The 27,584-nt window shown below is 33.9% G+C and overlaps 1 protein-coding gene and 1 pseudogene across 1 annotated transcript; one reads left to right on the top strand and one right to left on the bottom strand.

The window, feature by feature from the left end:
* Positions 1-2,432: 2,432 nt before the first annotated feature.
* On the bottom strand, positions 2,433-27,584 carry LOC107643927 (uncharacterized). The gene is made up of 15 exons (XM_016347685.3): positions 26,995-27,584; positions 26,518-26,615; positions 26,340-26,440; positions 26,144-26,222; positions 25,937-25,997; positions 25,693-25,739; positions 25,503-25,595; positions 25,302-25,392; positions 25,069-25,117; positions 4,385-4,501; positions 4,156-4,303; positions 3,935-4,027; positions 3,789-3,857; positions 2,969-3,011; positions 2,433-2,823 (listed from the first exon to the last, which is right to left on the bottom strand). The coding sequence occupies exons 1-15, from the start codon at positions 27,050-27,052 to the stop codon at positions 2,723-2,725; spliced, it is 1,248 nt and encodes a 415-aa protein (XP_016203171.1). The 5' UTR covers positions 27,053-27,584; the 3' UTR covers positions 2,433-2,722.
* On the top strand, positions 10,298-11,074 carry LOC148565770 (secreted RxLR effector protein 161 pseudogene; annotated as a pseudogene).

Here is a 27,584-nt window from a genome sequence, read left to right on the forward strand (position 1 = left end):
TCGAATGTGATGCTTTTGGGATTGGTATAGGTGTTGCTTTGATGCAGGAAATACAAGCCATTGTCTTTTTCAGTAAAAAGTTGAATTTAGTTCGGCACAAATATTTAACTTATGACAAAGAATTATATGCTTTGGTTCGGGCTTTGGAGGTTTGGCAACACTACCTCTTACCTAAGGAGTTTGTGATTTACATGGATCATGAATCTTTGAAGCACTTAAAAGAGACAAGGTAAGCTTGAAAATAGGTAGAACTCATTGAGACATTTTCATATGTGATTGCCTTTATACAAGGTAAAGAGAATGTCGTTGCTAATGCTTTATCTCGGAGATATGATTTGATTACTACACTTACTTCTAAGTTGTTACGATTTGAGTTTTTAAATGAGTTATATGCAACTGATTCTAACTTTTCTGCTATTTATGCCTCTTGTGAACATTGTGCATTTAACAAATTTTATAGATATAAAAATTTTCTATTTTGTGGTAATAGAAGTGGTGTGCCTGCTTGTTCTATGAGGGACTTATTTATTCTGGAATCATATAATGGGGTTTGATGGGTCATTTTAGTGTGCATAAGACATTGGATGTATTATCTGAATATTTTTACTAGACACACATGCATAGAGAAGTTGAAAAATTTTGTGTTAAGTATATTGCATGTAAATAGGTTAAATCTAAGTTTTTACCACATGGTTTGTATACCCCCTTACCTGTTCCTGTGCATCCGTGGGTTGATATTTTTATGGATTTTGTTCTTGGTTTGCCTCAAACTAGGAAAGGTAGAGATAGTATTTTTGTTGTAGTAGACAGGTTTAGTAAAATGGCTCATTTCATTGCATGCCATAAAACTGATGATGCAACAAATATTGTTGATATGTTCTTTAGAGAGGTTGTGTGATTACATGGTATTTTCCAAACTATTGTTTCTGACCGTGACGTACAATTGTTGAATCATTTTTGGAAAGTTTTATGGGGTAAATTAGGCACAAAATTATTATATTTTACTACTTGTCATTCTCAGACTGATGGTCAAATTGAAGTAGTAAATAGAATATTAGGGACCTTATTACGTGCTGTTGTTGGTAAGAATTTTAAAATTTGGAAAGATTGTTTACCTTTTATTGAGTTTACTTATAATAGAACCATTCATTCTTCTACAGATTTTTTTTCCTTTTGAACTTGTGTATGGTTTTAATCATTTAACTGTTTTGGACTTATTACCTTTGTCTTTGAGTGATCTTATTAGCTTGGATACAGAAGGTAAAACTAAAAAGGTTAAAGCAATGCACTTGAGAGCACGAGAGTTGGTTGAAAAGAAAAATATGTTGACAGTTCAAAGGGTGAATAAAGGTCGATGATAATTTGTTTTTGAACCTGGTTACTGGGTATGGGTTCATTTGAGCAAGGAAAGGTTTCCTAGTAAAAAAAATTCAAGTTAGACCATAGGGGTGATGGTCCATTTCAAGTGCTCGAAAGAATCAATAACAATGCTTACAAGATTGACCTTCCAGGTGAATATAATATGTCAGCTACTTTTAATGTCTCCGACCTATCTCCTTTTGATTTGGATGCAGATTCAAGGACGAATCTTTTTCATGAGGGAGGGAATGATACGAGCTCTGTGGGACAAACTGAGAACTGTCATATACTAATTGGTCCAATTACAAGAGTATCAACTAAGAGAATAAAAGAAGGTTTTGCAAATATGGCTAAATCATTTGTTCAGGAGATGCATCAAGAATTGGGCAAGACAATGATTAACAATTATAGAAAGTCAAACATATTACTATTTACAAGATGTATTGAAAACTCTCGTTAGTCAAGATGAATTAAATAGGCATCACTTTTTTAGTATTTATTTTATGTTTATGTTTATTTTAGTTTGTTTTGTTTGTTTTAGACCTAGTTATGATTTGATCCATTTTTATGTTAGTGAACATATGAGTTGGAGTTTTAACCTTATGAGATATAAAAACTCTTTAAAACCTGATAGCCACTTTTTTCCCCTTAATTTTTGGTGAATGAAACTTTTTTTTAATTTTTTTTGAAAAACTTAGATGTGAACGGGAGAAGTAGAATGATTCCCTTAACTGTAGCATCAGGAAATTAAATTGAAGTAGAGGAGTCCTATTCTTTAATTTTTCATCTTACTCTGAGTTACGTTCCATATCACATAAAATGTGAGGTGAGCTCATCACTTAACAGAAAAGATTTTCTTTAGTTTCAGCTATATAATTGTAACAAGAGTAGGTGAGCTCAAGTTATCATACAGATTAATAGCAGAAGTTAATTTATTATAAATTAACTATTGAAATGAATTAGTTATTAAAATGCCAATAAGTGCAAAATTACAACCATGCAATGTATACATTAAAAATCAGCTACCAAATCAGTCACATGTATAAAATATGTGTTAAAATATAAAATACATATTAAAAATAAATTAAACACCACATGTATTTATACACAAATACATAATGAGCATTTTGTGTCCATATAGTAGTTTTGTAAAACTTAATATCTACTATAAGTCAATGGCTGAAGAAATGTCATATACTTGCTAATAATTTCATTTGATAGCACCGCGGATGTGTGCATGGAATCGAGTACTAAGCACAAATGTAGCCATTTTTGGCTTCAAAACTAGAAATCATACATAATCCCATGCAAGATCACAAGCAAAAGAAGAGGCCAACACTAGGAGCAAAGCAATAAGGGGAGTTTACAAAAGAATCTCATCTTGAACTCTCACATTTAAGGTTTTGTGTGGAAGGACAATGCTATTAACAACCACAACCTCATCCTCTACTATCACAGATTCTCCTGGATTCACCAAATTAACCGAACAAAAATTCGCACAATTAGTACGTTTAATTTTTCTCTTTCATACTTCCTTAACATCAAGAAAATATTGAGGATAAAAATAAATAAATGAGAAACAATATTCAGAGGTGGTTGAGAAAAATACCAAGCAAAGTAACCCCAAGTTTTGCATTGTAATCTCCGCTAGCCTGAATTGTTTTATCAAGTTAGCTAATACATTGAAAAATAAATGAAATATAACGATAGAAGGTGAAAATGTAATGAAGTAACACTGTCAAGAGGTCATGAATGTGGCACATTGCCGTCAACATGATTGATTATAAAAATGTAAGAGGCTAGTTCAGGGAATGGATTTCTTAATTGGAAATTACATTTGATATGGTTAAATGGATTTTCCTGTTGAGAGCTAGAGGGAACATTCATGCTAGGTAAAGGCCAAGAAAAGTATATAATGTTAAATTTCAATGTTGTACAAGATTTAAAATGATTCGGTTATAGTCATAGGGATGTTTGACAACAACCCATATATTGGTTTGACAAAAGTTTCCATTATTGGATGGGGTGTGTGACCCATCCCATGTGGATCTCACGCTCTATCAGTGTATGAAACCAGAATGAGTACAAATAACATATCTCTTGTCAAAATCATATTACAACTAAATGCTAGTTGTTAAACATGTCTTCGAAAAATAAAGCAAACTAGGCCATGCCTTTTCTACGCTTAATGTTATTCGATGTAGTAACAGATTATGCTCTGGTGCTCGGGCTGAAGATGTGTGTAGTACTATTCATAAATGTGAATATCTACTTTCCAAAGTTAATGACATTATAATGAATTATTCTAAGTTTCTAACTGCCTCAATCTATCAGATATACAGATGGGGTACATTGTTCTAAGAGAAAACACAAAACATGGGTTTAGTTTTCAGAATTATTTGAATCAAAATCAAAATTTATAAACTTGCCTGGATACGGGCCCAGCGTCCAATAGAAGATTTCCATCCGACAATTGCATGAATGACAACAGCATTCTCCTGTTAAACAAAACAAAATATAAAACAACATAGTGGAAATGGTGATGCATTTCAAACTGATAACATTGTAAACCAACCTTAATTTCTGCATCATCTAGGATGATACAATTTATGAGCCTTGCACCAGCTCCGATACGAGCATTTGCAGATATTGATACACCAGGGCCAATCTGTTCAATGACACTTGCATAAGTCAATTTGCAATTTTGCATGCCATAAGGTATCTAATGTGGCAGATGATTTTTTTTATAAAATATTTGTTTTTATTTATTTATTTTCAAAGCTCTTAAACATTAACCTTTGCTGTTGGATGCACTTTAGCAGATGGGTGAATATAAACATCACCACTGATGCTGGCTTTCTTATTACCATCTCCATTTGCCAATAGTTGTGGCGAGATGTGACGAAATTGGGAAAGATACAAGGCAGAACATTTTATGGACATTCTGCAGAAATTAAGTCATCATTTCTAATGATAATTCCCCATTAAGGAAACTATGAACAAGTAACTTATTAATCAGGCATACCCAGGAGTTTTGATTTGTTCCCAGAAGTCTTTGGTTTCATAAATGTATAACTGTTTCTTCCCCGCAAGAGGTGAGAGGATATCTTGATCCAATCTGACATAATCGGAAGAAAGATTCCTGCAGAAGAGTTCTTCAAAGTCAGATGTAACAATGAACCATGGTTCTAATGCTACAAAACAGAAAGTAAACTGTCGCTGTAATTTCCTCGCTGTATGTAATTGATTTATTTCTTCCAAAAGCTTAATGATCTCAATATGTGATGAAAAATGTATCCTCAATAATGAAGGCTAAGCTGAGAAACTAAAAGAGAGAAATGAAGCAGGCAATAGCTCGTTATTCACAAGGCTCAAGTTGTACCAAAAGAAGTAGATCCTATATATAAAATTATACACAAAAAACAATTACAAATGGTTTTGAAATAAGAAAAAATTCTTCCTCCCTGGTACTGGCATTGTGGTGCATCTACCATGCATCATACCCCAGCAGCAGGGGTGGAACCTTGTGTTGCCCAATTACCATGTTTCTTGTAAAAGTACCTTCTCTTTTTCTTTTCTTTTCGCTCAAGTTGTTTTATGCATATCATAGTTTAATTACGTATCCAATAGTTTAATTCTCTTTTCCTCTCTTATATTTTTTCTCCACCATAAATGATTCTATACTTAAGAATTAGAACCTTTTATGTTTCTTGTTTGAAATGTATTACTCGTACAATATTTTATGTCACCATTGTATACGAGACTTTAAAATATCCTCTCCCCCCCTTTTTCTCTTTACACAATTCTGTAAAAAAAGACTAGCTCCGCCCCTGCCAGGCAGTGCAGGTAAAATCTACCCAATCAGTTTGCTGACTGAACCATACACCTCATGGTTATTTGAGAATGATGCCATGTGGAAAATATTCCAAACAATATATTTATGCACGACTAAAAATCAACCATGCTACGTGAATTGGCTACTGAGAACAGATACATGTATTTTTGACATCTTATAAAAGAATTGGTTAGACTACTGTACACAAGTTTGATTATTCATCCATTGCAGATTTGGTTATTCTATTATTCTGGTAAATGATTATTTAGTTGAAAAAATGTGTGAATCAATATAAATATATATAAATACATGGTGGGTGATTTAGTGGTTGATTTTTAGTGTACAAGGAGTACTTTTGGAAAAACACCTTATGACTTCATAACAAAACTCAATTAAATTCTTACTTTACCTATACCTAACAACTTAAACTTCTACGAGACATGATTTATAATATGATGTTTGAACTTTTATGATCAAAAGATCTAAAGTGTAAGAAATTATATTATATTATGTCTCGTGTGTGATATGTCTTATTTTATTGGTTTAATAAATATTTATTTAATTAAATAATAAAATAAAAAAAGTTGTATCGTTATTTAAAAAATATAACCAACTTGATAGAAGTTAGTTTTTATGAAAAGAAAGCTAGAATTTAGTCCTGTATTCCTATCAATTAAGTCTTTCTTCTTTACTCACCATTAATAACTTAATTGAAGAAAGAAATAAGGGAAAGAAATAGATAAAGTAAATTCATCCTAATACCATTATCATCATGGATTAAGATTAGTAACTTCTCATTTCTATTTGTGATAATCATGAATTTCAAGATCCTTTTTTTATGAATGATAATTTTATGATGTACACTAAAAAATTATATATTGAGTTTACATGTGGTATTAAAGCTTTTAGGTTATGAAATTTGTGATTATCCATAAAAATAAAAATTTTACTGCAAAACTAATTTAGCACGAAATCTGTAGTTATAGGAACTTGTAACTATATTTTTAGTTTACATGTTTTCGTGTATGATTATTTATTGCAAGATATTTATATGATTATAATGGATTACAATGTTTGCACATATATACGATGAATGTCGTATGAATTAAATGATCAAGGCATGGCATATTACTTTGGTGAAGTTACGTTATGCTATTATGCTTGCATATCATGTTCACATACATAATTGACCATTATGAACGGTAGATTTTGCTTTCTTTAGTAATCATATATTTTATTTAGTAAATGAATGTATATGTAGTATGGTTTTGTCTTTTATTTTTGTAATAATAAAAAAAGTTTTGTATTGAAATTTTGAGATTTGTTAATTACCAAAATGGTCAAATCTAAAAATTTTAGTTAATTCCATGTTTATAAATTTGTGTCAATTACATATAAAATAGATGTTAAATGATAATTATTTTTATGTTAATTAAAGTTCATTATTATGAGACATTTAAAGATCACCCAAAGGTTGATTAGTTAATCTTATAATTAAGGAACATGATTGTTAGCATATGTGTGTTGTTACTAGTATCTAAATATTCAAAGATATTAAATATTTTTAATTGGTGCATGTATCTTTGCTAAATAAAATTAAGTTTATTAGCATCATTGTGTTATTGTATATTGATATATCACTCAAAGAAGAATATTAATATACTTTGAATGTTTCTATGAATACTTTTTGAATATGAATAATGTGTTATCTTATGACTCAATGTTAATATTAAGTATGTATTAATTGTAGCAATTCTGCGTTGCATCTGCATGCTACATCTGTTCCAATGTTCAATGGGCTGAATTTTTTTGATTGGTCTAAAAAAATCCAATTTCACATTGGTGTATTGGATCTTGATTTGGCACTTCAAGTTCAGATAATGGGCTGAATTTTTTTATTGGTCTAAAAAAGTCCAATTTCACATTGGTGTATTGGATCTTGATTTGGCACTTCAAGTTCAGAAACCTGTTGCTATTACTGTTCTTAATAGCAACGAAGAAAAAGCTTATTATAAAGCTTGAAAAAAATCAAACAGGCTTAGTCTTATGCTCATGCAGATGAGCATAGCAAACATCAAGTCAGCTCTTTCCAAGACTGATAATGTTAAATAATTTATGAAGCTTGTGGAAGAGCACTCTTAAATTGTTGATAAGTCTCTTGTTGGGATATTAATGAATACTTTGACCACTTTGAAATTTGATGGTTCTCATACTATGCATGAGCATGTCATTGAAATGACAAATATTGCAGCACTCTTTGGGAATGAATGTGGATAAAAATTTTCTTATACAGTTCATTTTGAACTCATTAAAGTCTGAGTATAGTCCTTTCCAAATAAACTATAATACCATGAAGGACAATGGAATGTGCATGAGTTGCATAGCATGCTAGTTCAAGAGGAAACCAGACTTTAAGAATCAAGGAAATTATTCCATCCATTACTTGAACCATCAAGGAGTTGGGAAGAAAGTTGGAAAGAAGAATGGAAAGGGAAAGGGAAATGGCCATTAATTAGAGACTGCTGAGTCCTCTCCCAAAATCCAAAAGAAAGACAAGTATCATTTCTTCAAGAAACCTGGACACTTTCAAAATAATTGTCTAAAGAAGAAGACTTGGTTTGAAAAGAAAAGTAATAAGCTTAATTATGTTTATGTATGTATTGAATCAAACTTAATTGAAGTTCCTCGTAATACATGGTGGATTGATTATGGAGATACAACTCATGTTTCTAAATTGATGCAGGGATTCCTTACAACCTAAACCATAAGGTCAAATGAAAAGTTTGTCTACATGAAAAATAAAGATAAAGCTTCAGTAGAAGCTGTTGGGACTTATCGTTTGATTCTTGACATTGAATATCATTTAGATTTGCTAGATTTTTTTTTATGTACCAAGTATTTCTAAGAATTTAGTTTCTTTATCTAAATTTGATGTTGTTGGATACTCCTTTAATTTCTTTAATAGTTGTTTTAGTTTGTTTAAGCACAACTATATGATTAGATCTAGCATATTTTCTGATAGTTTATATAAATTTAATCTTGATAATTTATATGCCGAATTACTTATGACTTTACATCATAAAGTTGGCACTAAACATGGTTTAGTGAATGAACGTTTTGCTTGTGGCATAAATGTTTAGGACACATTTCTAAAAAAAGAATGGACAGATTGATAAAAAATGACATTCTTCCAAATTTGGATTTTACTGATCTTAATATTTGTGTGGATTGTATTAAAGGAAAGCAAATAGAACACACAAAGAAAGGAGCCACAAAAAATACCCAACTTAAAATTATACAATTGACATATGTGGATCCTTTGATGTAAACTCTTTCAATAAAGAAAAAATATTTTATCACCTTTATTGAGATTATTCACGTTATGGCTATGTCTATCTACTTTATGATATATCTCAGACAGTTAATGGTTTAGAAATTTATATAAATGAAGTTGAAAGACAATTGGACAAAAAGGTGAAAATTGTTTGATCTGATAGAGATGGTAAATATTATGCAAGATATGATTAAAGAGGATAAAATCCAAGTCCATTTGCTAAATTTTTTGAAAAACGTGGTATATGTGCTCAATACACAATGCTAGGTACACCTTAACAAAACAGTGTATTAGAATGGCAAAACCGTACTTTAATAGAAATGGTTAGGACAATGATGAGTAATACATTTTTACCTATATTATTGTGGATGTATGCTTTAAAAACTGCTATGTATTTATTGAATAGGATTTTTAGTAAGGCAAATCCTAAAGTTCCTTTTGAGTTATAAACCGAAAGAAAACCTAGTTTAAGGCATCTACATGTTTGGAGATGTCAAGCTTTATAATCCACAAGAAAAAAAAAACTTGATGCAAGAACAATCAATGGGTATTTCATTGGTTATCCAGAAAAATCAAAAGGGTACAGATTTTATTGTCCTACTCATAGTACAAGAATAGTTGAAACTGGCAATGCACAGTATATTGAGAATGACGAGATTAGTAGGAGTACAACTTCACAAAATATGGAGATTAAAGAAGAATACAAGTTCCTTCAACTTGTACTTCTACTTCTAGAGTTGTTATTCCATATATTATTGAGCCCAATAACAATCAACATGAACTACACATTATTAATCATGTTGTTGTTGGACTAAATAATAATCAAGAGGAACAAGAACTTATTATTCCCATGATTAATGAGGAGCTGATAATAGAACAACCACAAGAAATGTCATTAAGAAGGTTTTAAAGAAAAAGAAGATTTGCAATTTCTAATGACTATGTGGTGTATTTACAAGAGTCAGACATTGACTTGAGTATTGCTAATGATCCAGTTTCTTTCTCACAAGCCATTAATGGTGATAATGTTGATAAATGGTTAGACGCCATGAAAGATGAGCTTACAATGGAACAAAATAAAGTATGGGACCTTGTGAAAATACCTAAAAGATACAAGAGAGTTGGGTGTAAATGGGTCTTTAAGACTAAGTGTAACTCTCATGGCAACCTTGAACGCTACAAGGTTCGTCTTGTTGCCAAAGGTTTTATTTAAAAGGATGACATTGATTACAGATAAACTTTTCTACCAGTTTCTAGAAAAGACCCTTTAAGAATTATCTTGGTTTTAGTGGCTCATTATAATTTAGAGTTACACTAAATGGATGTAAAAACCGCTTTTTCTAATGGGAATTTAGAAGATGTTTACATGGATCAACTAACGAAATTTTTAGTTGAAGGAAAAAAACATGTTGTGTAAACTTAAAAAATCACTATATGGACTTAAACAAGCATCCCGCCAATGGTTTATCAAATTTAATGATACTATTATATTCTTTGGATTTAAGAAAAATACCGTTGATCGATATATATATTTGAAGGTCAGTGAGAGTAAATTCATTATTTTAGTTCTACATGGTGATATTTTGATTGCATCTAATGATCTTAGTCTATTAAGCAAGATTAAGAAATATCTCTCTAATAGCTTTGATATGAAAGATATGGGTAAGGTAAGTTACGTGATTGGAATAGAAATATTCTGAAATAGATCACAAGGATTATTAGTATTGTCTCAAGAATCATATATTAATAAAGTATTAGAGAGATTCAGAATGACACAATGCTCAACATCACCCGTTCCAATTCAAAAAGGGGACACGTTTAGTCTCATGCAATGTCCAAAGAATGATTTGGAATGGAAACAGATGGAAAGAATTCCATATGCATATGTTGTTGGGAGTTTGATGTATGCTCAGACTTGTACAAGGCTAGATATCAATTTTACAGTTGGTATGCTTGGCAGATATCAAAGTAATACAGGATTGGATCATTGGAAAGGTGCAAAGAAAGTTTTAAGATATCTGCAAGGGACAAATAAACACATGCTTACTTATAGAAGATTTAATCACCTTGAAGTGATTGGATATTCAGATTTAGATTTTGCTAGTAGTGTAAATACAAGAAAATCCACTTTTGGTTATTTGTATCTATTAGTTGGAGGAGCAATATCATGAAAGAGTGCAAAGTAGTCAGTAACTGTTACTTCTACAATGGAAGTTGAATTTGTGGCATGCTTTGAGGCCATAATTCAAGCTAAGTGGTTACGGAACTTCTTTTCAGGGCTTGGAATTGTTAACAATATTGCTAGGCCGTTGAAAATTTATTGTGATAATTCTGCAGTAGTCTTCTTTTCTAAAAATGACAAGTATTCCAAATGTGCTAAGCATATGGAATTGAAATACTTTGTCATTAAAGAAGAAGTTCAGAAACAAAGAGTGTCAATAGAGCACATTAACACCAATATTATGGTTACTGATCCTTTGACCAAAGAGTTACCGCCCGAAATATTTACTAGTCCTACTGAAAAGATGGGTATTATGTGTTTATAGGATCAATGTATGTTTAATGAATTTTGTGTTGTATGAATATTAACAATTTGAGCTCAAATGAATTAATGTTTCTGTATTACCTGATTTTTCAATTTGTTGTATCAATATGAGAATTAGAATAAGTAGATATTGTCTTACAATGAAGGCATTATTGTTGGACTAATTATGTTATATACTTCCTAATTATGGCTCATGTTAAAAATGTAACTAACTTTGTAGTACATAGAAGGGACTATATCGATTAGGTGACGTACAACCGCTATGACTCATGTTAGTTCTATTTTTATCATGATAAATTAAGCTATGCATCTAATTGCTTAAAAATGTGCATTATGATAAATATATTTCTTAAACCATCAATTGAAATAACCGCACATGAGCCAAGTGGGAAAAGATAAGAAATTATATTATATTATGTCTCATGTGTGATGTGTCTTATTTTATTGATTTAATAAATATTTAATTAAATAATAAAATAAAGAAAGTTATATGGTTATTTAAAAAATATAACCAACTTGATGGAAGTTAGTTTTTATAAAAAGAAAACTAGAATTCAATCCCCTCTTCCTATCAATCAAGTCTTTCTTCGTTCACCATCAATAACTCAATTGAGGAAAGAATTAAAAAGCCAAAGGAATAGATAAAATGAATTCTTCCTAATACCATTATCACCATAGATCAAAATTAGTAATTCTTCTCATTTCTATTTGTAATAATCATGAATTTCAAGATCCTTTTTTGATGAATGATAATTTTATGATGTACACCAGAAATTATATATTGAATTTACATAAAGTTCAACTTTTGTTTTCTGCATTTTTTTAAAGTAAAACTCTACCCCGGCTCTTAACCATTTCGTTAACTCTCATTCCGCCCTTCATCGATTGAAAAATGACATTGCAGCACCTAACGATTAACTTCGCTAGACATTCTATCTCTTCCGTTAATGTCTCTGTCTAGAACTAATGGATTTTGCCTATGTATCACGTTAACTGATGATGTGTCAAGGAACCATTCCAAAGAATAAAACATCCCTTGTTGTGTCAGCAATATGCTGCAGTAAAATAGGACAATTAAACCCCTAAAAAAATTTAGGAGACACTTAAATTTTTAACTATTTTAAACATAGACACATAAATTCATAATGAATCATGAAGTAGGACAACAACAACAACAACAACAACAACAATAACAACAACAAAACCTTGTCCCACTAGGTGGGGTCGGCTACATGGATCAAACAACGTCATCGAGCTCTATCATGTATCATGTCTACAGAGAGACCGTTTATATGTAAATCTTGTTTGACCACCTTATAGATGGTCTTCCTCTGTCTTTCACCCCTTGTCCATCTTCCATCTTATCCACCCTCTTGACTGGGTGCTTGTCGGTCTTCTTCTCAATGTCCAAACCACTGGAGACGCAATTCTCCCATCTTTTCCACAATAGGTGCTACTCTCTCTCTCTCTTTCTCTCTTATATATCTTCTATCCTTATTCTATCCAATCGCGTATGACTACTCATCTATCTCAACATTTTCATCTCTGACACACTTAACTTATGTCCGTGCTCTCTTTTGGCCGCCCAACACTCTGTATCATAAAGAATAGCCGATTTGATAATAGTATGACAGAATTTATCTTTAAGTTTTAAAGGCACTATTTTGTCACAAAATCAGACGCACTCCGCCATTTTGACCAACCTGCTTGGATTCTATGATTTACATCCTATTCAATATCTCAATTATTCTGTATGATGCACCTGAGATACTTAAAACTTTTAACTTTTCTTAAAATGTTTTTTCCAATCTTCACCTCTATATTAGGGTTTTTTTCCTTCGACGGCCAAACTTACATTACATATATTCCGTTTGGCTATGACTTATGCGGAAATCATACACTTCTAGAGCTTCTCTTCATAAATCCAAGTTCTTATTTAAGTCTTTCCATGACTCTCCCATAAGGACGATATCATCAGCAAAAAGCATGCACTATAGCACAAGCTCTTGGATATACTCTGTGAGTACTTCCACGACTAATGTGGAAAGGTATGGACTTAAGAATGATCACTGGTGTAATCCTAAACCAATAGAAAATTTCTCTGTCACATTACCTTGAGTTTTCACACTAGTTATAACCCCATCATACATGTCTTTAATTGCACGAATATATGTATTTCTCACTCTTTTCCTTTTCAATCTATAAGACCTACATTGGCACCCTATCGTATGCTTTTTCCAAATCAATAAATACTATATGTAAATCTCTTTTATTACTACGATACCTCTCCATGATCCTTCTTAACAGGTATGTACCTTCAGTGGTGGATCTGTCTAGTATAAAATCAAATTGGTTCTCTGTTACTTGTGTCTCTTGTCTCAACCTCCGTTCTATAACCCTTTCCCATAACTTCATGGTATGGTTCATGAGCTTGATCCTTCTATAGTTTTCGCAACTATATATATCCCCTTTATTCTTGTAGATAGGACAAGTATACCTAAATTTCAACAAGCCATTATATTTGCTGTACTGGTTGCTGGCCTTGGTTGGCAGCAGCCTCTCCTTGCTCCTCCTTCTCTTTCTTTTTCTCTGCAAAGTCCTTATATGAGCATAGTAAAAACTACCTCATCAAGTTCAATTCCTTTCAATTTTTTTTTCTTGATCTCCAATAAAAATTTCATGTCCCCATCTTTGCAATATCCATCTATTAGTGTTGTGAACATGATCCTGTTAGATTTTAAACATCTCACTCATCTCATTCACAAGTTTCTTAACTTCTTTCAAATCGCAAATCTTGCAAAGGTTATTGATCAGCACATTGTACGTGATCAAGTCCAGCTTAATGCCTTGATTGATCATTACCTGATAATTCTTCCAGACCAAATCAATTTTTCATATTTGCATTGTCCATCAATCAAAGTGGTAAAAGTAACACCATTCAAGACCAACCCTTTCTTGCACATGTCATCAAACAAAATCTCTGCAACAGAAGAAGCAACAGCAAGGAACTAAGGCTACTACCAACCAAGGCCAACAACCCGTGCAATAGCAGGTACAATAACTTGTTGAAATTTAGGGATACTTGTCCTACTTCATGGTTCATTATAGGTTTATGTTTAAATTGGTTAGGGGTTTAAGTGTCTCCTAAAATTTTTTTTCAGAGATTTAATTGTCCTATTTTACTATAGCAAATTGCTGACATAGTAGGAAGCATTTTGTCCTTTGGAATGGTTCTTTGACACGTCATCAACTAACGTGATACATAGACAAAATCTGTTAGTTCTGGACGAAAACATTAATGAAGGGAGTAGAATGTCTAACGGACTTAATCGTTAGGGAACCGCAATTTCATTTTCCAATCGATGAGGAGCAGAATGAAAGTTAACGGAATAGTTAAAGGCCAGAGTGAGGTTTTACTCTTTTGAGTAAATGCCCTTTTCGGTCCCTAACCATTTGCCCAATGGACTTTCCACTCCCTAAGAAATCTAAACACCTAAATCGGTCCCTATCTAATAAAGTTAAAATTCATTATAAGATGCAATGTCCCTCTCACCTTTGTCTATGTCAAGTACAATGGAATCCTATGATGGAAATGTGGAGTATAGAGGAAAGACAAACCAAAGAAACAAACATTCATTAATGAGGGAAGTAGTTACATTTCAATTTCTTTCTCATACTTGAATTTTTCCATTCAGGCATAATTACGAGGAAAGCATTTCATGACAATTTCCAATTTCACTTCATCCTCTGGAACTGCTTAAAAATATGCACAAAGTATATGCATCTACATATAGACATACGAATGACTACATGCAAAAAAAATTATATCTAATTAGAAAGGTAAGTAATTAGATATCCAAAGTGTTAGGCTACTTGACCAAAATCTCATGAGCTCCATATCTTGAATTTAGTTTAATCATTAATGAAGACAAATGTAATTTAAAAATTCCATTCATTCGTACTCGAAATTTTTTTCTCTGTCATTTATTCCAATTAAAAAATATAAAATCTAAGAAGGGCACATTTTATTGTGAAAACACCTCATAACATATTTGAGTTACCACCCCAACTCAAAAAATATGAAGACTTAATTCCAACACCTAGAAGCAAGGAATACGTCATCACAAGACTTCAGAAAAGCATCCAAACTAACGAAAAACATTTTGGCTTTAAAATGTGAGCGTGTTGATCAAGCTAGAGCTTTTGAAAAAGAAGCGTTTCTCGGTCATCTACTATAAGTACAAAACAATTTTTCATGTATGTTAAAAGTACTATACAAAGCAAAAAAGTTGTGTACTACTCAAGTACACAGTAAAAGAAAAAAAGATTTTCAATGTCATTATGGCTTACTCTCACTATATATATGTCACGGAGCCTAAAAAAGAACTAAGAAGAATGAGATGCTGCTCAAAAATCTTGCTAAATGTTCATTCTCAAGTTCTCATATTTTCTTCTTTCTTTGGTACACTCTTTTTAGCTCAGAAGAGTTATTTTAACTGTTTGTAATCTAAGTTATTCTTTGTAATATTTTTAACAACACAACATAGAATGTTCGTCATGGATTTTCGCTTTAAGCAAAAATTGAAGAAAATACATCATACGAAGAACCTAAGAACGAGGTGTGTAAAACCTGAGAGATTAGTAAATAATTAGCTATTAATTATTTATTAATCAAGAAAATTAAAAAATTAAATTTTATAGTTTAATGTGGTAGAGAAAATTGAAACGAAAAGTTTGACACTTAATTTAAAGAATTTGGCCCAAGATTGGGTCGAACGGGCCGAACCGAGCAAATCGGGCCCGTATTGGGCCCAAGGCCCAACCCATCTCAGCCCAAGACACTTAAAGAACACCCTCTCTCCTCTCTTAATCATCAAACACGCTACAAGTGCAGCAAGAAAGGAAGAACACTCTTCCAAAGACATAAACCTAGCTTGATCTTTAAATCTTTGTAACTTTTGATTCGGAGTTCCGATCATCGCACCGTTTGCGGCCACACGACCGCAGCGTAGAGCTCTACAAAGCCCATAAGGTTGTGCAAGAGGTAAGCCACGAATTGATTTCAGTTTTCCAGCCCTTGATTTCGAAAATATTAGAATAAAGTGTTGAGATTTTGGGCTCTTTGATGTTATAGGATCCAAATAGCTTGAAGGGAAGGCTTAGTCTTGCCTCTTAGATCCTTGGATAAGGTAAGAGATCTCAAACCCTAGTAAAATTCTTGAATTTAGGCATTTGGGTATTGAGTTGCTATGTTTGGATGTGATATTGTGGTTTAGGTAGTGTGTATGTGTATGTTGGAACTTGGTTGAGGTCTTGGAAAGCTTGGAATAAGCTTTTGGTGTTGAAAATCTGTTCATGGAGGTGTCAAAGCCTTGAGAGCTTGTGAAAAAGTGAAATTGGAAGTGTTCTGAGTTGAGCGGGGAGTCGGCCAAGGTATAGTTTCAGTTTCCTGTATTTAAAATGTAATGTAATGTGAAAACTTAGGCTAGTAACCCTAGGATAGGATTTTGAATTGTTTATGTAATTGTTGGATGATATGGATTGAGTTGAATATATGAATAATGGTTGAATGATTATAAGTGGTGCTAATTGTTGATAAAGCATGTAAAGTTGTAAGTGATATGGATTGATATGCCTAATTGTTGGTAAGGTTGATACTCCTGTTGTGAACATGATTTGGTATGTGATATTGATATGTATACATACTGATTGATGAAATTGAACATTTATTTGGAAATTGAGATGTGAAATGTTGATTAGGAATTGAATTTATTGAATTGAGATTTGGTTAAAAGTGGAAGAATTTGTGGGTTAAGAATTGAATGGGAAGTTGGAAAAATGCTTGATGTTGAATGGCTGAGTTTTGGTTGGTTTTAAAAGGATTGGGAAGTGTATGTTTGAAAATTGAGGCTTGTTGGTTTTTGTTGAAAATTGTGATTTTGGACCAATTTTGGCGGAGCATAACTTAGTCTCCGGACCCCCGATTTGTGTCAAATTTGTTTAGAAATAAAATTGGGTCCGAGATGTTTATGTCGTTCGAAGAACGGAGGAAAAATGTTTTAAAATGAGGAAGTTATGCTCGATCAAAGTTTGGTGCGTAAACTGAAAAAAATGGGACTTAGCAGCTTTTTGTGTTGCTGCATTACATGCGTACGCATGCACCCCTTGCGCGGGCAAAATCGCATGTCCACGCATACGCGTCGCCCACGCGTACGCGTGACATGAGGATTTTGTGTACGCGAAACTCTCGTACGCGACCAGTCGATTCTACCTGGTCCGCATGCATACACGAAATTGAGTAATGCGTACACATAATGGGCCAACATACACGCTCACGCGTACGTGTGACCCTGTTTTCAGCAAATATGATTTTTTGTTTTTTTAAAATAGAATTTCAAACCTATAAGTCTCCATTTGTCATCCTTTTAGTCCTAAGTCTTAATAGTAAGCCTAAGTAATGAGAATAAGTTAGTAAATGTGGTAACTTGTGGATGAAGTAAAGTGAGGATTAATGATAAAACATGATTAATGATGATTGTATGAGTTGCTGAGTATGATGCTGGAATTGTTGTGTGTGTTATGAGCCAGATGACTGTGATAAACATTGAATTATGACTGGGCATGTATATGCATATGATTAATGATTGATTGAGGAAGCTTGAACGTGTGGCGAGTGTGCCGGTGTTGCCTATAGGATTAATGAATGAATCATGATGGAAAGTGTTGGATGTTAATGTGCTTGTGTTTTCTCTCTGGTTTGTAAGGGTGACAGGGCACCGATACCCTCTAATGGTGACAGGGCACAGATACTCTCTAATGGTGACAGGGCACAGATTTTCTCTAATGGTAATAAGGCACAACAGAGAGACTGTGCCCGGGTTAGCTACCGGACACGTCGGGTTGGCTAGATAACCGACAGATGAGACACATCAGCCACTAGGACAGACATGCATCATATGCATTTATATGTTTGTTTGGTGTGATTTGTTTAGAATGCCTAATTGACTACATAAATACTCGCTACTTGTTTAATTGTTGTATCTGCTTTCTGTTTGTGATTTTCTTTCTTGATATAATTGTGTTTGCAATATAAATTTACCGATGGCGGTTGGGAGGTTCGGAGGAGTTGGAAAGGGGAGTTTTAGTTAGACTGAAGATCCTTAGTTAGTTGCCTATTTTCATTTCTCATGATTTAGTTATGTTTATAAGCTTTAATTATATGTTGGAAGTTCTAGGATAGCCTAATTGTTGGTAAGGTTGAGACTCCTGTTGGTGAACATGATTTGGTATGTGATATTGATATGTATACATAGTGATTGATGAAATTGAACATTTATTTGGAAATTGAGATGTGAAATGTTGATTAGGAATTGAATTTATTGAATTGAGATTTGGTTAAAAGTGGAAGAATTTGTGGGTTAAGAATTGAATGGGAAGTTGGAAAAATGCTTGATGTTGAATGGTTGAGTTTTGGTTGGTTTTAAAAGGATTGGGAAGTGTATGTTTGAAAATTGAGGCTTGTTGGTTTTTGTTGAAAATTGTGATTTTGGCCCAATTTTGGCGGCGCATAACTTAGTCTCCGGACCCCCGATTCGTGTCAAATTTGTTTAGAAATAAAATTGGGTCCGAGATGTTTATGTCGTTCGAAGAACGGAGGAAAAATGTTTTAAAATGAGGAAGTTATGCTCGATCAAAGTTTGGTGCGTAAACTGAAAAAAATGGGACATAGCAGCTTTTTGTGTTGCTGCATTACATGCGTACGCATGCACCCCTTGCGCGGGCAAAATCGCATGTCCACGCGTATGCGTCGCCCACGCGTACGCGTGACATGAGGATTTTGCGTACGCGAAACTCTCGTACGCGACCAGTCGATTCTACCTGGTCCGCATGCATACACGAAATTGAGTAATGCGTACACATAATGGGCCAACATACATGCTCACGCGTACGCGTGACCCTGTTTTCAGCAAATATGATTTTTATTTTTTTAAAATAGAATTTCAAACCTATAAGTCTCCATTTTTCATCCTTTTAGTCCTAAGTCTTAATAGTAAGCCTAAGTAATGAGAATAAGTTAGTAAATGTGGTAACTTGTGGATGAAGTAAAGTGAGGATTAATGATAAAACATGATTAATGATGATTGTATGAGTTGCTGAGTATGATGCTGGAATTGTTGTGTGTGTTATGAGCCAGATGACTGTGATAAACATTGAATTATGACTGGGCATGTATATGCATATGATTAATGATTGATTGAGGAAGCTTGAACGTGTGGCAAGTGTGCCGGGGTTGCCTATAGGATTAATGAATGAATCATGATGGAAAGTGTTGGATGTTAATGTGCTTGTGTTTTCTCTCTGGTTTGTAAGGGTGACAGGGCACCGATACCCTCTAATGGTGACAGGGCACAAATACCCTCTAATGGTGACAGGGCACAGATTTCCTCTAATGGTAATAAGGCACAACAGAGAGACTGTGCCCGGGTTAGCTACCGAACACGTCGGGTTGGCTAGATAACCGACAGATGAGACACATCAGCCACTAGGACAGGCATGCATCATATGCATTTATATGTTTGTTTGGTGTGATTTGTTTAGAACGCCTAATTGACTACATAAATACTCGCTACTTGTTTAATTGTTGTATCTGCTTTCTGTTTGTGATTTCCTTTCTTGATATATTGTGTTTGCAATATAAAATTACCGATGGCGGTTGGGAGGTTCGGAGGAGTTGGAAAGGGAAGTTTTAGTTAGACTGAAGATCCTTAGTTAGTTGCCTATTTTTATTTCTCATGATTTAGTTATGTTTATAAGCTTTAATTATATGTTGAAAGTTCTAAGATTGCCTAATTGTTGGTAAGGTTGAGACTCCTGTTGGTGAACATGATTTGGTATGTGATATTGATATGTATACATAGTGATTGATGAAATTGAACATTTATTTGGAAATTGAGATGTGAAATGTTGATTAGGAATTGAATTTATTGAATTGAGATTTGGTTAAAAGTGGAAGAATTTGTGGGTTAAGAATTGAATGGGAAGTTGGAAAAATGCTTGATGTTGAATGGCTGAGTTTTGGTTGGTTTTAAAAGGATTGGGAGTGTATGTTTGAAAATTGAGGCTTGTTGGTTTTTGTTGAAAATTGTGATTTTGGCCCAATTTTGGCGGAACATAACTTAGTCTCCGGACCCCCGATTTGTGTCAAATTTGTTTAGAAATAAAATTGGGTCCGAGATGTTTATGTCGTTCGAAGAACGGAGGAAAAATGTTTTAAAATGAGGAAGTTATGCTCGATCAAAGTTTGGTGCGTAAACTGAAAAAAATGGGACTTAGCAGCTTTTTGTGTTGCTGCATTACATGCGTACGCATGCACCCCTTGCGCGGGCAAAATCGTATGTCCGCGCGTATGCTTCGCCCACGCGTACGCGTGACATGAGGATTTTGCGTACGCGAAACTCTCGTACGCGACCAGTCGATTCTACCTGGTCTGCATGCATACACGAAATTGAGTAATGCGTACACATAATGGGCCAACATACATGCTCACGCGTACGCGTGACCCTGTTTTCAGCAAATATGATTTTTTGTTTTTTTAAAATAGAATTTCAAACCTATAAGTCTCCATTTGTCATCCTTTTAGTCCTAAGTCTTAATAGTAAGCCTAAGTAATGAGAATAAGTTAGTAAATGTGGTAACTTGTGGATGAAGTAAAGTGAGGATTAATGATAAAACATGATTAATGATGATTGTATGAGTTGCTGAGTATGATGCTGGAATTGTTGTGTGTGTTATGAGCCAGATGACTGTGATAAACATTGAATTATGACTGGGCATGTATATGCATATGATTAATGATTGATTGAGGAAGCTTGAACGTGTGGCAAGTGTGTCGGGGTTGCCTATAGGATTAATGAATGAATCATGATGGAAAGTGTTGGATGTTAATGTGCTTGTGTTTTCTCTCTGGTTTGTAAGGGTGACAGGGCACAGATACTCTCTAATGGTGACAGGGCACAGATACCCTCTAATGGTGACAGGGCACAGATTTCCTCTAATGGTAATAAGGCACAACAGAGAGACTGTGCCCGGGTTAGCTACCGGACACGTCGGGTTGGCTAGATAACCGACAGATGAGACACATCAGCCACTAGGACAGGCATGCACCATATGCATTTATATGTTTGTTTGGTGCGATTTGTTTAGAATGCCTAATTGACTACATAAATACTCGCTACTTGTTTAATTGTTGTATCTGCTTTCTGTTTGTGATTTCCTTTCTTGATATAATTGTGTTTGCAATATAAAATTACCGATGGCAGTTGGGAGGTTCGGAGGAGTTGGAAAGGGGAGTTTTAGTTAGACTGAAGATCCTTAGTTAGTTGCCTATTTTCATTTCTCATGATTTAGTTATGTTTTTATAAGCTTTAATTATATGTTGGAAGTTCTAGGATTGCCTTCGGCTTTCCCAAGACATTATATGTTAGATATGTGGGCACCTTAACTATATTGAGAATCCCCGATTCTCATCCCGTATAATATAGTTTTTCAGATGCAGGTTGAGAAGCACCACTCTGTATTCTGGAGACGCTGATGAAGCGAAGAACTCTTGGGACTCAGGGTCGTATCTTTGTTTATATTTATGTATGTATATAAGATCTCCACCTTGTATTTTATGTTTGTCCCTCTTAGAGGTTGACTCGGAGAAATAGGTCAATTTTCTATTTTGGTTTACTTTTGGGTTCATTTGTGTGTGTGTGTGTGTGTGTGTGTGTGTGTGTGTGTGTGTGTGTGTCTATATATACATATATATGTTTTGGCCGGTTTTAACTTCGTGAGCCGACTCGAAAGCCTTGCTATATGTATCTTTGGAATTCTTCTCTCATAGTTATCGTTTACACGAGTGATGCGATTTTCTGTTTAACGCTTTGCTTAACTCTTCTTCATAGACTTCTACTTAAAATTTCTTTCAACTATATATATATATATATATATATATATATATATATATATTTACTTTTAGAGGTCGTAATACCTTGCTACCTCAACTTTATGACTTAAGCATAAGACTCTGTGTAGTAGGGTGTTACAAGGTGGTGGCAGATGAAAGATGAGGAACAAAAAAACTTCCTAAGACGAGTAACAGAAGAGGCAAAGTGGGATGAGAATGGAAGTGCGGAGGAGATGTGGAGGAAAATGGCAAAAGTTATTAGAAAAACAATAAAAAAAAAGTTTTGATGAATCTAAAGGGATGGAATCAAGAGACAAGGAGTCCTGATGGTGGAATGCAAGTGTACAAGAAAAGATAAAGGCAAAGAGGGTGTGCTTTAAGGAGTGGTCTTTGTGTCGTAATACAAATAATTGGGAAAAATATAAGACAGCTAAGAAAGAGACAAAAATGACTGTAAATGAAATAAGAACAAGAGCATATGATGGTCTCTACCAGTTTTTAGGCACGAAGAGAGGAGAAAAAAGGTATATTTAAAATCGCAAAGAGCCGTGAAAGAAAAACAAAAGATTTGGATCAGGTTAAGTGCATAAAGAAAAAAGATGAAGAGGTTTTGGCTCAAGAGGAGAAGATCAATGAAAGGTGAAAGAGCTACTTCTACGAGTTATTTAATGAAGGACAGAAGACGCTTCCGAGCCTTGGTCGGTTATGCACGAGGAAAGAAGAGCAAAACTTCGATTACTATCGAATGATTCGAGATTTCAAGTTTAAAGAAGCTCTAAAGCGGATGAAAAATGGCAGGGCAGTAGGATCCGATAATATTCCGATGGAAGTTTGGAAGTGCCTTGGAGATAAAGGCATCAGCTGGTTAACCAAAATTTTTAATGAAATTTTAAGGTAAAAAAAGATGTCAGATGAGTGAAGAAAGAGCACAGTGGTACCTATTTACAAGAATAAGGGGGATATACAAAGTAGTGGAACTATAGAGAGATTAAACTCATGAGTCATACCATGAAGTTATAGAAAAGCGTGCTAGAACGGAGGTTGATGCAAGAGACACAAGTAACAGAAAACCAATTTGTTTTTATACCAGAAGATCCACCACCGAAGCGATATACCTGTTAAGAAGGATGATGGAGAGGTATCGTGGTAATAAAAGGAATCTGCATATGGTGTTTATTGATTTGGAAAAAGCGTACGATAAGGTGCCAAAGAAGATCTTATGAAAGGTTTTGGAAAAGAAGAAAGTAAGGATCACAAATATTCGTGTAATTAAAGACATGTATGATGGGCTACAACTAGTGTGAAGACTCAAGGTGGTGTGACAAAGAAACTTTTCATTGGTATAGGATTACACCAGGAGATCATCTTTAAGTCCATATATTTTCACGTTAGTTTTGAAAATACTCACAGAGTATATATAAGAGCCTGTGTCATTGTGCATACTTTTTGCCGATGATATCGCCTTTATGAAAAAGTCAAAGGAAGACCTAAATAAGAAGTTCGATTTATGGAGAGAAGTTCTAAAAGTATATGATCTATGCATAAGCCATAGTAAGACGGAATATATGAAATGTTAGTTCGACTATAAAGAAAACCCTAATACAGAGGTGAAGATTGGAGAAAACATCTTACGAAAATTTAAAAATTTTAAGTATCTTGGGTGCATCATATAAGATAATGGAGAGATTGAACAGGATGTAAATCATAGGATCCAAGCAAGTTGATTAAAATGGTGGAGTGCGTTTGGTTTTATATGTGACAAAAAAGTGTCTTTAAAATTTAAAGGTAACTTCTATCGCACTACTATGAAACCAGCTATGTTTTATGTTACAGAGTGTTAGGCGCCAAAGCGAAGCAAGAACTTAAGTTAAGTGTGGCAGAGATGAAGATGTTGAGATTTATGAGTGGTCATACACGATTGGATAGAATGAAGAACAAATATATAAGAGACAGAGTTTGAGTAGCACCTATTGTGAAAAAGATGGTAGAATTGCGTCTCAAATAATTTGGACATGTGAGAAGAAGGTCGACAGAGCACCCAATCAGAAAGGTAGATGAGATGGAAGATGGATAAGAGGTAAAAGGCAGAGGAAGACCTAGCAAGACCATCTATTAAGTAGTCAAACAAGATCTACATGTAAACGATCTCTCTGTAAACATGGTACATGATAAAACTCAATAACATTGTTTGATTCATGTAGCCGATCTCACCTAGTGAGACAAGACTTTGTTGTTGTTAATAAGCACATATCTGAATAGTTCCTACACTTGATAATCTCTTAGAACAAGAATTTCAGATCTTGTACATGCAACTATACACACCATTGCTTGTGCTCTGTACTTTGATCTTGTAGTGATCATTTTTAGCCAGAGAAGACTTGAAGCAAGAATATATAAGGTTCTTAAATTTAATGGTGATTTGAATCAAGTTAAACTTGAGAAGGTTTAAGACAATAATATATAAAATTCTTAAACTCTTGAGGATCTGAGTCAAGTTAAGCCTAGGAAGACTTGGAGAAAATATTATCTTGTAACTCTCAATACTTGTTTAGAACTAACCGGAGGCATTATTAGCCGAACCAATATATTTTCTGGTTAACCATCTTTTGAACTCCCTTATCTTTTATTATAGTTTGTTATTTTTGTTTAAGCACCTCAGAAATTGATTTTAAAATGAAACTTAACTTTACATACTGTCTTAATCGTTAGAAATAGGATTTAAAAGTGAACCTAAATTTTCTACTTAAAATATGAATATGTCTAATCTCTTCCGCAGCTCACAAGTCTTAAAACTTGATAAACTTCAAAGTTTCTTTCGATTTCAGGAAAAGGATCTAATCATGATTCAACCTTTTCATGCACTTCTAGTCATTTCAAATCTAAGCTTTAGTTATTTTATGAATTGCTGCTGCTGATGTGAAATGATCAGGACAATCATAAAATATTTCGATCAAAAAATATTTGAAAATTTCTCTCTCTTCAGAAATTATTTGGGTTGTATTGCAAGTCCTATAATAAGTTAATAACTATATTTCACAAGAACAAACCTTGTGTCTGGCTGCATTGCTTCAAAGCTGGAGACACGTCTTAGATTAGCTGAAAATAGAATGCAATATAAATAGAATGAGATTCTATACAATATGACAAACTCAACAAATCTTGAAGTTCCTATAAACGAAACAAATGAATGGTGTGAAGATTTTCAAATGTTTTAATTAAATGCGAGTTCATGTTTAGTTAATTATAAGATATATTTTCTTAGCCTAGGATATTTACTGACCTCTATTTTTCTGCTGAGTAGTAACACCCTCAATTGCAGTAAATATATCTGGTGTAAATATATACACACCACAGTTTATTAGATCACTTACCTGCATTCAGTTGGTTACCAAATAAGATGTCAAAAAATAGCAGGAACAGAGGAAACATTTTCAAACTTTTGTTCGGCAATTCACAGTATAAGCTTATATTATGAACATACAAAAGTTTCAGGTTTCTCAATGTAATGCAACAGTTCATTGGTTACTGGATCAGCCACCAATTCCCCAAATTCACTGGCCGACTCTGGCGAAACCTTCAACATGGAAAATGGATAAATAAAATAAATTGAATGCTAATCACCAAAATTTCATGCTAACAACATAACAATTTTGTGTGTTGTATTGTCCAACCTTAACAACTAATATTGTTCCCATCCCACCATATTTTCTATGAGCATCTGCAAGCACAAGTGCAGACAGTGCCAATTAGTTGTTCTGCCAGCCATGTAAAAATTATTAAGACATTTCAAGGAAGGTTCAGAGTTACAATTCTGCAAACGTAATCCGGAATATGACACAATGAATAGAAAAGGAAGCAGCATCAAAAAGTTGCTTAGACGATAAAGTTATAGTCTAATTTCAGAATAGAAATTACCGAGCATTTCCGGTAGTGGAAAGCTGCAGCAAACATCACAGTTTAGCAAAAAAATATGTGACTGCCATACAAAAAATGTGATCAATGTCATTGGATAATTAATCAGCATGATCACGTAAACCATTTCAGCCATACCATATAGCAAACATATGATAAGCAAATTTATTATAGTCAACAATGGACAAAGACATGGGTAAAGACAAAAACCGGATCATCCTCCATGATTTGATCTCTAAAGCTATAAAGACCACCAGCTGACCCGTGAGGCTTGTCTTCTTTCAGATATCTATTATTAGCATGGAAGACAAAAATAACCAATGCAATCTCAATAAAAAATACTACCATGAAAAAAAAATTTGAAATCCGCTGAAAGTTTATAAGATGATTGGAAGAAACAGCTTACTTAATAGGGACTTTAAGCTCGTTTGAGACGGAGGAAACAAATAATGCAAATTCGCGTTCCTCATGGAAACCAATTAGATAAATCTGAGCCAAATTAGGAATCTGCAAAACACAAACAAGATTTTGAAAACAACATTGCAGACAAGATAGACACGTTTTGAATTTTACAGAATGCATACCCTTTTACAAGCAGAAATTGGGTGATGGACCATGGGTTGTCCCGCCAATGGAAAAAGTGGCTTAGGTATGTCGAATGACAATGGCCTGAATCTAGTACCTTCCAAATCCAAAGACAATACAACACAGAAACCATAGATATCAAAATCCACAAAACGAATCAAGTCCAATTTGACACAAGAAAATCAAATACATCAATATAATATATAATTGCTAAATAGTTTTAATTTGAATTAAAAAAAAAAACAAACAAACAATGTCACTCTACAGGTCTAAACTAATCTAAGATCTGTGGCTCTACTCTTTGTTCGAAGCCTATTGATATCAAACCAAATTGAACAATTGAATCAAGTCCAATTCCACAGAAGAAAACCAAAAATGTGAAATTTCCAAGTGAATATTAGATTAGAAAGATGAGGCGATTAAGAAAATCAAGATTTGGAATGAAAAATCGATGTTCATTGGGGGAGATAACGTACCTTTGGTGGGGCCTCCAACCATGATAACAGCAATGGCTCTTTCTTCTGCAGTTCCCATGTTGACAAAGAGAAAGAGAAAGAGAAGACAGATCCCCCTTCGTTACAGGCTATAGAAGAGAGGAAAGGTCACTTAGTGAGATTGTTTATGAATGAATGAATGAATGGATGAATGAATCTCCTCAACGCAATGAGCACATTGCATTGGGTGTTACTGTTACGTATTTGTTGTTAGGCGCTTAGCGATTTTGTTGTCTTGCAAGTGACACAGAAGGCAACAGAATACCGAAAGTGCAATGCAGCTTCGGAACAGAGAGAGAGAGAGTTTCTTAGCCGAGGCTGTGCTGTTGATGGATTTGTAATTTGTAATTTCTCTAATTCGCGATGAGATCAGAAGACAAAATGGTTCATTGTCGGTACTCTCGGTAGTTACATATCAAACACTACTTCTGATTATTACAGTCGCTTTGGATAATTGGATGGGATGATTTCTTGATTCTTTCTGAATAGCCTGTGTACCTTTTTTTTTTCCCTTTTTATGGAAGAAGAATAGCATGAACGGTGTAATGAGAAAGTCTACCACCACCAGTTTT

Source organism: Arachis ipaensis, chromosome B5 (genome assembly GCF_059453495.1).
Source record: "Arachis ipaensis isolate K30076 ecotype BB chromosome B5, ASM5945349v1, whole genome shotgun sequence".
Taxonomy (NCBI): domain Eukaryota; kingdom Viridiplantae; phylum Streptophyta; class Magnoliopsida; order Fabales; family Fabaceae; genus Arachis; species Arachis ipaensis.